Here is a 13,733-nt window from a genome sequence, read left to right on the forward strand (position 1 = left end):
GGATTTGATGTTTGCTGTAAAGTTCTATCTTAATTTGAGAATTTTGGAGAGGCCGAGAATAAGAAACAGTTTTTTAATTGAACTCAGCAAATTTCGATTCCTTTATATTTAACAGTTCTTCTTTAACTGTTGCCTCTCCTTTATATTTTATTACCTAAAACACACCAGGGAATAGTTTCAGTACTCTTTGTGGAAATATCCTTAGGTAGACCACATTGCATTGAGTATGTTTTTGATTTTCCATGTGGACCACAGGTGACAGTGCTGCTAAACTTTTTGCTACTCCATAGCAAGGATCCTCTTTCCTCTAGTTTCCAGCAACATTTTCCTCACTTTTCTTCAAGCCCTCACTGATAGCCTCCTTGAAGGCCCAAAGGCTTCTGCTAACAATTCTGAAAGTGAGACATCCTGAAGATGTTTGCAACTGGAAGCTGTCTGCTAACCGCATTGCTTGCAGCTGATTCTCTCTTGAAGGGAGTATTGAGCAAGTCACCTTCATGATCACCATATATGACATTCATGCCAAGCCATGTTCTTGCTTCCACCAGTCTTTCTAGACTTCTCTACTGCCATTGCCAGCATCTCACTCTATATTTTTTGCCACACAAAGCTTGCATTACCTCAATACATCTTCAAATCACATAAAACCATAACCTATTCCAGGTTGAGTTAGGTGCCTCTGAGCACCCTATAATACTTACAATACTGTAAGTACTTTCATATTACCTTTGAAAGATCTTTATTACTGTATTATGGCATTCTATGGTACCTGGATTAAAGTCTTGGCTCTGACACTAATTAGCTTTGTGACCTTGGCCAAGTTATTGGGCCCCTCTGAGGCCGCATCTTTAACATAGGGATAGATGAAGTCTGAGCTTCATCTTTAACATAGGGATAATAATATCATTTTCTCGTAGGATTATTGACATTACATGTGATAATACAGGTAAGTGCTTAGAAGATAATCTAGCACAGAGTAAATGCTCAATAAGTATTAGCCATGATTATTAATGATCTGAACTAACGGACAGGTTATGTTCATCGAGATTGCTGGATTGCAGAGCAAAACTGACATAAAGGTGACTCTTCTTCATCCCTCAAAGCACTTCTGTTTATAGGGAGACAGTGTAGATCCCTACTTTCTCAAGAGGCAGGATGTAAACTGAGGTCATCAGAATAATCTTTGTCAACCTTTCCCACCTTCTGTTTTAGGTCTACAGGACAATCCTTGGTTCTGTGACTGTCATATTTCCAAAATGATCGAGTTGTCAAAGGTTGTTGACCCTGCTATAGTGCTTCTGGATCCACTGATGACTTGCAGTGAACCTGAGAGCCTCACAGGAATTTTGTTTCAGCGGGCTGAATTGGAGCATTGTCTGAAACCATCAGTGATGACCTCAGCCACCAAAATCATGTCTGCTCTGGGCAGTAATGTTCTACTGCGGTGTGATGCCACTGGCTTTCCCACCCCACAGCTCACATGGACCAGATCTGACAGCTCGCCAGTTAATTATACAGGTATTTTCTTAATTCAGCCCCATGACCAAAGGAGTTTACTAAGCTCTGAAGTTAACATCATGTTTTGTGTGATTTGAAATTAGCAGTTAACACTAATAAAATATTTCAAGATTACTGGGTGCAAGGGATTTTAAAGGTACATTTTATTCATTAGTATTCTCCTCAGTTTATCTAACTACCTAGATAAAATTAAACAATCTAAACTCTTTTTCTTAGGTAGAATGAAACAATGCAGTGGATGGATCAATGGCAGACAAGGCCTTTGTCTTGCTTCATCATCTTGGATACAGCTCACTTCAAAATGTACAGCCTTTACAATTTTTTAAAAAGGGCCTTTTGCTGGTTGGGCGCAGTGGCTCAAGCCTGTAATCCCAGCACTTTGGGAGGCCGAGGTGGGCGGATCACCTGAGGTCAGGAGTTTGAGACCAGCCTGGCCAACATGGCAAAACTCTGTCTATACTAAAAATACAAAAATTAGCTGGGCTTGGTAGTGTGCACCTGTAATCCCAGCTACTCAGGAGGCTGAGGCAGGAGAATTGCTTGAATCTGGGGGGGCAGAGGTTGCAGTGAGTTAAGATCGTGCCACTGCAGAGTAAGACTCTGTCTCAAAAAAAAAAAAAAAAAAAAGGACGGAGGGCTTTTGTACAAGTCTCTCATTTTTGAATAATTATTTAAATAATAAATTACATGGACACCTTATTATGAATCAAAAAGTATAATTTTTAGAAATATTGATTATATAGACTTTTCAGATCCTAGTGTGACAATGTGCATGCTTTGTGCCCAATTTCAAGAGTGATATTCTGACAATTAAAGCGATATATTTTTAAAACTCTTCAAAATTAAACTAAAATTCAGGTTGAAATAAGGAAACCTGATGGAAATAAAGAAGTTAAGGCCTAATGTTCCTATATATAGGTAGTCAGTGGTCCACAGTTTCAGCTAGTGAGTTAAGTTTTGGGCTACTGGGATACTGTTCTGCGCATTATTATTATTCTTTGAAAAGCTTCTGAAATCAAAGCAGAATGAAAATATACCCAGATATCAGAGTTTAGGATAGCAAAATTCTGATTTTTTAAAAAACTATATGTTATTCTGCAAACAAAATAATCCATGATTTGCCAGTTTACCTAAGTTAAATATAAAATAAATTATTCGGAATACAAACGATGACTCTGCCATGCCAGAAAATGATCTGCTGTACCTCTGGCTATAGGGATATATGCATTTTATTACCATGAAAACATATAAAAAGAAATACTTAAGTAAGGTCTTATGAAAAACATTCTATAGAATCACAGTGACTTAAAACTGAAAGGGACCTTTGAGATTACTTCCTCTCATCCTCTTATTTTATAAATGCAGAAACAGAGACCTAAAGACACGAATTGACTTATCTACAACCAAACACTGTTTAGTGGGCAAAAGTTTCTAAAACCCAAGTCTCCTGATTCCCAGACTTTTGTGTTTTAAAAATACTATTCCCTGTACAGACCTCATAACACCTGGCAGGTCCTAGACCTTGATGTAAGCAGTTTGCAGAACTATCGCCCACTGTCAGAGACTTGCAGGATGCCATTTCCCTCTTGGCTTCTGTGAGAGGATGCATGTAGAGCGGATAGTTGTTTCCTCCTCAGTTGGCATGGTGGCTTGAATTTTCCTATTGTTCCTCACAGAGTGTATATTTGTTTTCTTCCAGTAATACAAGAATCTCCAGAGGAAGGAGTCAGATGGTCCATAATGAGCTTGACAGGCATTTCTTCCAAAGACGCTGGGGATTACAAATGTAAGGCCAAAAATCTGGCTGGGATGTCAGAAGCTGTGGTTACTGTGACAGTGCTTGGCATTACCACAACTCCAATACCACCAGACACTTCTGAAAGAACTGGAGATCATCCTGAGTGGGATGTCCAGCCAGGATCTGGAAGATCTACATCTGTATCTAGCGCATCATCATATCTTTGGTCCTCTTCCTTCTCCCCCACATCTTCTTTTTCTGCTTCTACTTTGTCTCCTCCCTCTACTGCTTCCTTCTCTTTATCTCCTTTCTCCTCCTCCACTGTTTCTTCAACCACAACTCTGAACACAAGTATCTCAGCAAGTACCCCCATGGCCAACAAGCGATCATTCCAGCTCCACCCAGGTGTGAAAAGAAATTTAAAGGTGGCAAAGAATGGAAGTAAGCTTCCTCCAGCCAGCACAAGTAAGAAAGAAGAGCTGGCATTGTTGGATCAAACAATGCTTACGGAGACAAATGCCACAATAGAAAACCTCAGGGTGGTCAGTGAGACTAAAGAGAGTGTGACATTGACGTGGAATATGATCAACACCACACATAACTCTGCAGTGACTGTATTGTATTCCAAGTATGGTGGGAAGGACCTGCTGCTGTTGAATGCAGACTCCAGCAAGAACCAAGTAACCATAGATGGCTTGGAACCCGGTGGGCAATACATGGCCTGTGTCTGTCCAAAAGGAGTGCCTCCCCAGAAAGACCAATGCATCACCTTTTCTACCGAAAGAGTTGAAGGGGGTGATTCTCAATGGTCTCTCCTTCTCGTGGTGACCAGTACTGCCTGTGTTGTTATCTTACCATTGATTTGTTTCTTGTTGTACAAAGTTTCCAAACTGCAATGTAAGTCAGAACCTTTTTGGGAAGATGATTTGGCAAAAGAGACTTATATCCAATTTGAGACCCTGTTTCCCAGGTCTCAAAGTGTAGGTGAGCTCTGGACACGAAGGCACAGGGATGACTCAGAGAAATTGCTGCTTTGTTCTAGGACAAGTGTGGAATCTCAGGTGACTTTTAAAAGTGAAGGTTCCAGACCAGAGTATTATTGCTAAGGTTCTGCAGCTCAGGTGCATGTGAGCTGCAAAACCAGCATCTAAGGATATAATTGACCCTAGGTTTGGATGACTTTTGGACAGACTTTCACATTGTACATGAAAATCACAAATGGAATGCTTTTAAGTATGTTTAAAAAATACCATGAGACCTCTGAACTGAAAAGACAAATAATATTGATTTTTTTTCTTGTGTGGAAAAGGTCTACAGAAATAATTTTTAGAGTGGTGCTTAATAAATTATTAATACTTTTTAGGGTAATGTTTTAGTTCTTAAAAATAAGTTCATGTGAAAGTAGCAAGTGAACTCTGTATTTAAAAATATAGTTTTTTGAGTCATGAGGAAACATTAGCAAAACCAGCTAAGCCTTGATCTTTATTCATGTTTGAAGTGCATTATGGCATTTGCTGTGGATGTTTTCTGACATTGCCTAATGGAGAGCGTGGGATCATAAAGGATTTTGCGTTCACTAAGGTTAAATCTAACTCACGGGAGAGGGAGGGCTCTGTCTCTTGGTACCATTATGCATTATGATACTATAGAGTTGTGTTCATATTGCTTGTAAGAAAAATTTTTGCTTTTCTTTAGAAATATAGGTATTAGCAAAAGTAACTATACAAAGAGGATTATGACAAATAGACCATTTCTTTAAAAATGGTAACTGTTGCATTTAAACACATCTGCTGACAGATTATATGGATATTTAATAATAACTTTAAATCAATCTTTTAATATTTTGTTGTTTGCTCTTATTTTCTCCCTTCTTTCTTCCTTCCTTGTCTTCCCTCCCTTTCCTTCCTTCATTCTTTCTTTCTTCTGCTCTGTCAGAAGATATACAAGTAGCCAAAGGATCACGAGCCAAGCTGTTTGTCTTTTGCCATATTATCTTTTGATTCTCTTGATAAAGAGAAAGCTTTTGAAATTACTTACTGCCCTTTGACAGTCTGTTTTAGAATCCCAAAGGATATTTTAGGACTTTAAAAGGGAAGCTTCAGTGGATTCATTTGGTTAGACTCTTTTCCTAGGTTAAAAACATCGGGGAACTTAAATACATAGGAAAGGAGTTCATAAATAAAATTTAGTTTTTTTAGAAAGAGAATATTTTAATAACTGTAGTATACTACAAGAAACATCTCGTGGCTTTAAGATTAATGATAGCGATAAGGCCCACTCAAGCATCTCACGGTGGTGATATTACATGTCACTTAGCAGGATGCAACCTGGCCTAGGGATTTCCAGAAGACAAGGCCACCTCAGTACAGATGCAACTTTCATAAATCTTAGAACAAAGCCTAACCTTAGTAGATTAAACTTGCTCTATGAAAGAAACACTTGGTAATTGACCCAGACTGAATACATGTGTAAGAAATGGGAAAGATCTCCCAAACTCTGAGAATGGTCCTCAAATAGAAGATCTCCTAGTCAGTTGGTCATCTGACCTCTGACTAAATCCGGCCCATGACACCAGCCAGCTCCTGCTTTCTGTCTTGTAAGAGCACTGCTGGAATAAACTACTTCAGCATTAGATGGTGTCTAAGACTCATCTTTGATGACAGGGATAAATCACCCTTGTGAAGCTGGCTAACTGGGACCACCCAAAACCTCAGAACACAACTAGCAGTGAGGATGAAATTTGAGTAAGCCAATGAGTGATGACACCCATTTGTATAGGAGGATCAAGGGAGAGTGGCCAGGGCCTGGCTCTGATTGAGAGATTGGGTGAGGTCTGAGGAACACTCTACAGTGGGTCTGGCAGTTTTTGTTCTGTTTTCACATCTGTTGCTGCCTTCTATCTTCACTTCGTGCCTCTGTTTTGGAGGTCACCACCAGGTAAAATTTGCCAAAATTACTTTTAAGACCACTCTGGTCCCACAGGAAGGTGGGCTCCTAGGAGGAGGGTGGTAGGAATGCTGTAGGCTGGGGGACATCCTGGGCTTGAAGAGCCAACCACCAGCTGGTATGTTTCTAGCCTCAGCTGTGGGAGAGGAGCTCCTCGTCCCCAAAGGTCCTGGCATCATGACCCCATAGACCAAGAAGGCTCAAGTACATCTTCTCCACAGAAAGCTTATCTGTTGTCTGCCAACCGGGGAAAGAGACTTCTCCAACAGACCCCTGGTCTAATGCCGTTAGCAAAGTCACCAAATCACCAACGGGCATGTTGCTGCCATCCCTGTTCCTCTGCATGCTCCCAGTGAGACAGTGCGGCTTCTCCAGGGCTTTACCACCCCCTACAATGCCTGCTGGGTGCTGCCAGCAGCAGCCCATGAGCAGCACATCCAAATCATAGGGGCTCACCTCAGAGTTGCCACTCTGCACTTGGCTGAACTGGAGGCCTGTGAGCTGTGGCGTGATCATCCTGAGTGCACTAGATTACCCCCAGCAGCACCACAGGCATTGCCAGTCACCACCTGGCCACGGTTAAGAAAGCAGCTGCCACCTCCACAAACAGCGAGGGTGAGGAAGAACGAATCCCAGATCCCAAAGCAAGCACTCTCTCTAGCAGGACTGGGTTAGTAACTGTCAGAGCTGGTTGTTACAAAGTGAGGTTCCTCCTTGCCTTGGCTCCCTTTGGCACACTTGCTTCCTTTTCCACTTCTCTGCCATGCTGTGACATGGCAGAGGCCTCACTGGAAGCTGACCAGATACAGTGGGCAGATCTTTGACTCCTAGGCCTCCAGAATTGCAAGCCAAAGTAAACCTCTCTTCTTTATAAATTACTCAGTGTCCTGTTCTGGTGACTCTCCCTTATGCCTGTCTGTTCTGTTATGACCACAGAAAACAGACTAAGAAAATTCTTATGGATAGAAGATGCATTCTTACCTTAAATCTTTAGAAACCTATGAGGGTTTCTTATGCTTCGTAGAAGCATATAAGGGTTTTTTTGTTTTTTTGTTTTTTACCTTATTAAGTCAGGAACTTGCACCTTTTCATGTAAAGGAAGCACTTTACAGCTTCTCTTTGGCATATCCAAGTTGCCTGCGTCACTATTCTTGTGCTTTGGGACCACTGTCAAGTAAAATAAGGGTTACTGGAATGCAAACACCATGATACCACGACAGTCCATCTGATAACCATGGCGGCTCCTAAGTGACTGATGGGCAGGGAGTGCATGGTGTGGATACTCCAGACAAAGTGATGACTTATGTCCTGGGTGGGATGGAGCAGGATGGCAAAAGATTTCATCAGACCATTCACAGCCACACCTTCTGGAAACACTCAGGAGCTCTACTTGCCCTTGGCAGCCATCTGAAACGGACAAAACCTGAAACTCTAGCTTGGTTGGACCACCTCCAAGATCAACTTAAAATTTATGAATTGTTTATTTGTAGATTTTCCATTAAAAATTTTCAGACTGTGGTTGAAGTTGGGTATCTGAAAACGTGGAAAACAAAACCTCGAATAAGGGGGTACTACTGTAGGCCCTTTGACACAAGCAGAAATTCGAAGCCCGCTCAAACACCTGATGCGGAGGCCCAACAGGAAAGGTGCCACCTGGCTGTACTGTGCGTACTGAACAGGAAGGGTCTACAATTCACAGGCCAAGAATACAACAGCTGGCAGCTATCGCCAAAGATGGGAAGATTGATTTCATTACTTAAAGATCCTGTCAAGCTTCTCCAGGAAGCACAGTCAGGTGGGACTCTGGGCCCAGAGCAGGCAGACGTGACAGAAGTTATTCCTGTGCCCTGTCGCAATGGCTGTTTATGGCCTGGCAAGCAGCACAATCCAGCATGAGCCTCCTTACAACCAGGGCTGAAAGTGGATGATGTACCTACCACAAAGGAAGGAAGAGAGCTACTGAGACATTTAGGTGTGGGTTTACACACCTTCCAACTTCACAGGACAGAGGCAACACTCATCTAGCCCTTAACCCCAGCTTGAGTCTATCTGGTCTATGAGGAGCTGCCTTGTGCACAAAAGTTTCTCTACCTTCACCTCACAGACACATTTTGGGCCCAGGCACTGCCTGTGCACCTTGTATCAGCATTATGAGGACCCCTGCCCCATCATATCCGCAGTGACTACCTCATGCCCTCTTGGACCAAACATAGACTTCTCTACCTGCTGGAAGACACCTTCACCATTAACACCTAGGATAGCCATGGAGACTGGCCCACCAACCTTGACTAATTGCTACCTGGCATTTGCCTAGTAGGCCATCTCCACCGCAGTTTCTATGGCCTGCACCTCCTGGAAAACTCAGTTGTGCTGGGCAGCCATCTGGGATGGACAAAACCTGAAACTCTGACTTCACTGGACCACCTCCAAGATCACACTTTTGTATCTACAACATCCTCCAGTGCACAGTGTCTGCAGCCATTACTGCTTAGTTCTGAGTTCTCCTGGTCCTCCTCTTCCATTTTGGCCTGTCATTGCTCTGCAATCAAGCAGCTCCAAGCCTGCTGCTGCCAAGTCCATTCAACTCCTTTTATGTCCCTAAAGCCATTTTCCAAGCCCCAGTGTGCCTGCTGTCTTTCACTGCTCCAGGTGGCCCAACATTTCACATTGAGATGTTGCTTCTTGAGACCTATTCACTGATTACTCAGCACTGAAGTCACTGACAATTTCCACCACAGGGTCTTTTTGGTCACCCACTGAGTGGCCAAACCTGGCTTGCTGAGCATCCCTTCACCAACCTTCAGCCACTTGTCCACTCTTCACAATCAAGCCCTGGTTACTGTTAACTGTCCCGCCTTTGCCATTGGTGTGACTGCCCCCTATCCATGGTGAGACTGCCCCATCCATGGTTAGACTGCCCCCTATCCATGGTGAGACTGCCCCCTATCCATTGGTGAGACTGCCCCCATCCATGGTGAGACTGCCCCCTATCCATGGTGAGACTGCCCCCTATCCATAGTGAGACTTCCTCCTATCCATTGGTGAGACTGCCCCCATCCATGGTGAGACTGCCCCCTATCCATTGGTGAGACTGCCCCCATCCATGGTGAGACTGCCCCCTATCCATGGTGAGACTGCCCCCTATCCATAGTGAGACTGCCCCCTATCCATTGGTGAGACTGCCCCCTATCCATTGGTGAGACTGCCCCCATCCATGGTGAGACTGCCCCCTATCCATGGTGAGACTGCCCCCTATCCATAGTGAGACTTCCTCCTATCCATTGGTGAGACTGCCCCCATCCATGGTGAGACTGCCCCCTATCCATTGGTGAGACTGCCCCCATCCATGGTGAGACTGCCCCCTATCCATGGTGAGACTGCCCCCTATCCATAGTGAGACTGCTCCCTATCCATAGTGAGACTGCCCCCTATCCATTGGTGAGACTGCCCCCTATCCATGGTGAGACTGCCCCCTCTCCACAACTGGACGCTGCTCTCACGATCTCCCTTAATTGCTCAACTGGATGCTGGACTTGCCATATCCCCTCTGCCGAAGCAGTTCAACTCCCACCAGATAGTTCCAAGGATGCCACTCATTCCTGTGTTTCCTTCATAATATGCTTTCTGCAGGACACCCTAATGCTGATTGGGGTACCTGGACTCGCTGGCCCGGCACCTCTCACCTGGTCGCCCAAAGAGTGTGTAGAGGTCCTGTTCTGGTGACTCTCCCTTCTGTCTACAAGTCTCACCCACCCACTTCTTGGATTCCCTTACCTGTACCCCGACATGGGTATAAGTCCCGCTAGTGTTCTGGGCCCTCTTCCCTTTCTTGATGCCACAAGCATGCAGTGGGGGCCGTTGTGGCCGCCATCTTGCTAAAGCTTATATTCTCGTTACAGGGAGGATTTGGGAGTATAGAATAGATTTCTAAAGCTGTGTCAGCAGTCATGAAATAGAAAGAAAATTTAATAATTTTTAAATTTAAAATAATAAGAAAATACAATATTTTGTGTAAGAAATAGATTGGCTTTAAGGTACCACTTTCTAGAAATTATAATACAAGCAGCTGTAGAATGGAAAAATTGTTCATTCTAAATGGTTCTTAATTAAAAAGAAAAAATAATTCTAGTTTAGGCATAATCTGTATGAATGGATAGCCTTCTCAGAACTCCCCAAATTCCCCTTCTTATATAATTTTCTTTCCTTTCCTTTCCTTCCCCCTCCCTTTCTTTCCTTTCTTTTCCTTTTATTCCTTTCCTTTTTCCCTCCCCTCCCCTCCCCTCCTCTCTCCTCTCCTCCCCTCCCCTCTCCTTTCCTTTCAGGCCTGGTTGTCGTTGGTGCTTTCATCACTCAGTGCATTGTCTAATGAGCTAACAGTTTTCAATTCAGTATTCATTGTTTCAATTTTTAAAAAATACCTTTTGCAGACAATTTTGTGTTTAGCTTGATTTTATTTTAGATCAACTTATTTTAAATTAAAATGTTACAAAACTTTTATGTCTTTAGTCTGCTATATGATGTCATGCAATTTCATTGCCATGAATTTAAAAGGCTCATAGAAACAGAATACTAAAATACTACCAATATTAGAAATAATATGACTATATAATGTTACAGACTACCGAGCCAAATGGTGGATATGGAAAGGTGCCTGAATTGTACAAAGGCAGGTTATTTGTCAAGGCCGTTTACTTGGACCATCCTGATCAGATAAATTACTCACTGTCCTCATAATGAAAATCAAGTGAAGCCTGGACTTAATTCTGACAGAATAAAAAAGCTGGTTGATGGTGCGGAGGGGGATAGGAACCTCAGGAGAACGCACCTGGATTATTTCTCAGCTTGGTTTTGACACATGGGGTGTGTTGCAAGTAATTTATTACTAATAGTGAAAGCACTAAATTTGCATATGATCTGCCTTCTAAAAATACATACATTTGAGTGTAGTCAAGGTTATCTCAATGATAACATTGCTCTCATGTTCTTACAAGTATGTTTTCTTAAGTGAGAGAGAAAGATTGGTGTTAGCAAAAGTAGCACGGAATGCCACATAATGAATAGCTTGTTTATCAATATCCCCAGAAACATTGCAGAGAGCAAGCCCAACTAGTATAATGCCAATATATGTGGCAATTAAAAATGATTACAACGTTTTATTTTCAGGAAAAATGTATTTGAGTTTTGTGAAAATTGTGGTATACCAGTGAGAGTGTGTCACCTGTGAGACTGTTATCAATAATATGCTGTGACATGAAAAACTGTGAGCGTTCAAAGCTCTTATCGTGGCCAGAAAAGGGAACCCTGAATAGAGTCAGGCAAATACCCTGGCTTTGGGGAAACTTTAAAAAAATTCAAGGAAAAAAATTGTTTTGATCCATGAAATTAAGTCTCAAATAAGATTATGGCTAATGAAGAGAGATTTTTTAAAACCAAGAAATAATTCACATAAAATAGGAGACAGCTCAGGAAAGTTGAATCATTGTCTATTTATCTCAAATTTCAAATGACATGTTTATAAGATATAAGAAGGGAGAGTAACCAAAGGTGAATAGGGAAATGTAGCAAATCTACTATAAAAGTTCTATAAAGTAAGACCCAAATGAACAGAGGATTTAAAAAAAGGTAAAGATGACTTTTTTTGAGGAAAAAAAAAAAGGTAAAGATGACTTTTTTTTGAGGAAAAAAAAAAGGTAAAGATGACCTTTTTTTGAGGAAAAAAAAGGTAAAGATGACTTTTTTTGAGGAAAAAAAGGTAAAGATGACTTTTTTTGAGGAAAAAAGGTAAAGATGACCCTTTTTTGAGGAAAAAAAAGGTAACAATGACAAAAAGGAGCCATGAGGCTTTATTTTATTTTATTTATTTATTTTTCTAGAGATAGGGTCTCACTGTATTGTCCAGGCTGGAGCACAGTGGCATGATCATGGCTCACTGCAGCCTCAACCTCCTGGCCTAAAGCTGTCCTCTCACCCTAACCTCCCAAAGGGCTGTGATTATAGCCATTAGCCACTGCACCAGATGGATGCTTCTTTTAGTCAAAAAGAACAAGGAGGGGAGACTGACAACAGCAAGATGTTGAATGGGAGGTCCCAGACTTCACATCCCTTCAACAAAATATCCAACTAACAACTATCCACAGACAAGAACTTTTGTGAAAAAACCCGTAAATTGGGAATGAGCCTGACACTAGTGTGGACTACAGAACTGGATAAAAACCACATTAAAATGGTAAGAGAAATGGTCTTATTTTGACCACATCTCTCCTCCCTTCCCCCCAAGTTGGCACAGGGCCACACAGACAGAATTCCCCTGGGTCCATGATTCTATTTTGTTTATCCTTGAGCCATAACATTTTATTGGAGATCGGGGAAGAGCCAAGGGTAAGTGTCCCTTCCTTCCCATCCTCCTACCCAGGAGACACCCTCTAAAGGAGAGCAGAAGCCCAGGAGCCTGCCACCTTAGAGGATCTTGGAGGTGGACAGGTTGTTATAGTGCTCTTCCTGGCCCTCGAGCAGGCTGAGGTAGGTGGCGAGCTCCTGCTCCAGCCACAACTTGATGTCCATGAGCCGCTGGTACTCCTGATTCTGCCTCTCACTATCAGCTCGCATATCACCCAGCTGAGCTTCAATAGTGCTGGTCAGCGCCTGGATCTGTGCCAGCTGGGCTCCAAAGTGTGCTGGTGGCCTTCCAAGGCGGCTTTCATGCTAAGCTGCCACTGCAGCTCAATGTCAAGACCCTGGAGGGTGCGCCGCAGGTCGGTGACCTGGGACCTGTTCATCTGGAGCTGCTCCATGTGGCCAACAACCTCCCAGTTCAGTTCCTCAGTCCAGCTGGTGAACCAGGGTTCAGCATCCTTTCGGTTCTGCTTGGCCATGACCTCATATCGGCTCTGCATGTCACTCAGGATATTGGCGGCATCAGCGCCCGGAGCCGAATCCACTTCCACACTGATCTGGCCACTCAGGGCATTAATTTCCCCCGCATGGTTCTTCTTCAGGTAGGCCAGCTCTTCCTTTAGCCCTTCGGTCTGCATCTCCAGGTCAGTCCTGGCCAGGGTCAGTTCAACCAGCACCCTGTGCAGGCCATTATGTCGGCCTCCACACTCACGAGCAGAGTCTGCTCCCTCTCATACTTGGTTCGGAAGTCATCTGCAGCCAGACAGGCATTGTTGACCTGCAGGACAATCCTGAGTTCTCAATGATGTCACCAAGAATCTTGTCGCGCAGGTACTCGATGGTCCTGTAGTAGTGGCTGTAGTCATGGGAGGGCCTGGGGCCCACGATTTTAAAATGGGAAAACAACCAGAGACAGACATCCAGCTTCCCTAGCATTCTGAGGTGCATCCCAGGAAGCTCAGATCAGTCTTGCCTTATGGGGGACACTGGGAGTAATGGCATGGTTAGACTGTCTGGGGTCAGTTCGAAACAAAAAAAGGAGGCAGAGCTCACAGTGACCAGTGTGCAGATCTTGGCGGTAGCTCTGTGTTCCTGCCAGCTGTGGTGCCCAGTCAGAGATACCAGCCAACAGCACAGC

General features: G+C 43.3%; 1 protein-coding gene and 1 pseudogene across 1 annotated transcript in view; one reads left to right on the forward strand and one right to left on the reverse strand.

Moving 5' to 3' along the window:
• The window catches only part of LRIT3 (leucine rich repeat, Ig-like and transmembrane domains 3), a 30,690-nt gene extending 24,802 nt beyond the window's left edge, over positions 1-5,888 (forward strand). Inside the window, exons 3-4 of the mRNA XM_054485891.1 lie at positions 1,213-1,518; positions 3,218-5,888. Coding sequence (XP_054341866.1) covers positions 1,213-1,518; positions 3,218-4,362 — 1,451 coding nt within the window. The 3' untranslated portion in view covers positions 4,363-5,888. The remainder of the gene's footprint in view (positions 1-1,212; positions 1,519-3,217) is intronic.
• A 6,770-nt stretch (positions 5,889-12,658) lies between these two features.
• LOC129034582 (keratin, type I cytoskeletal 19-like) lies at positions 12,659-13,531 on the reverse strand (annotated as a pseudogene).
• Positions 13,532-13,733: the final 202 nt, after the last annotated feature.

Source organism: Pongo pygmaeus, chromosome 3 (genome assembly GCF_028885625.2).
Source record: "Pongo pygmaeus isolate AG05252 chromosome 3, NHGRI_mPonPyg2-v2.0_pri, whole genome shotgun sequence".
Classification (NCBI taxonomy): Eukaryota; Metazoa; Chordata; class Mammalia; order Primates; family Hominidae; genus Pongo; species Pongo pygmaeus.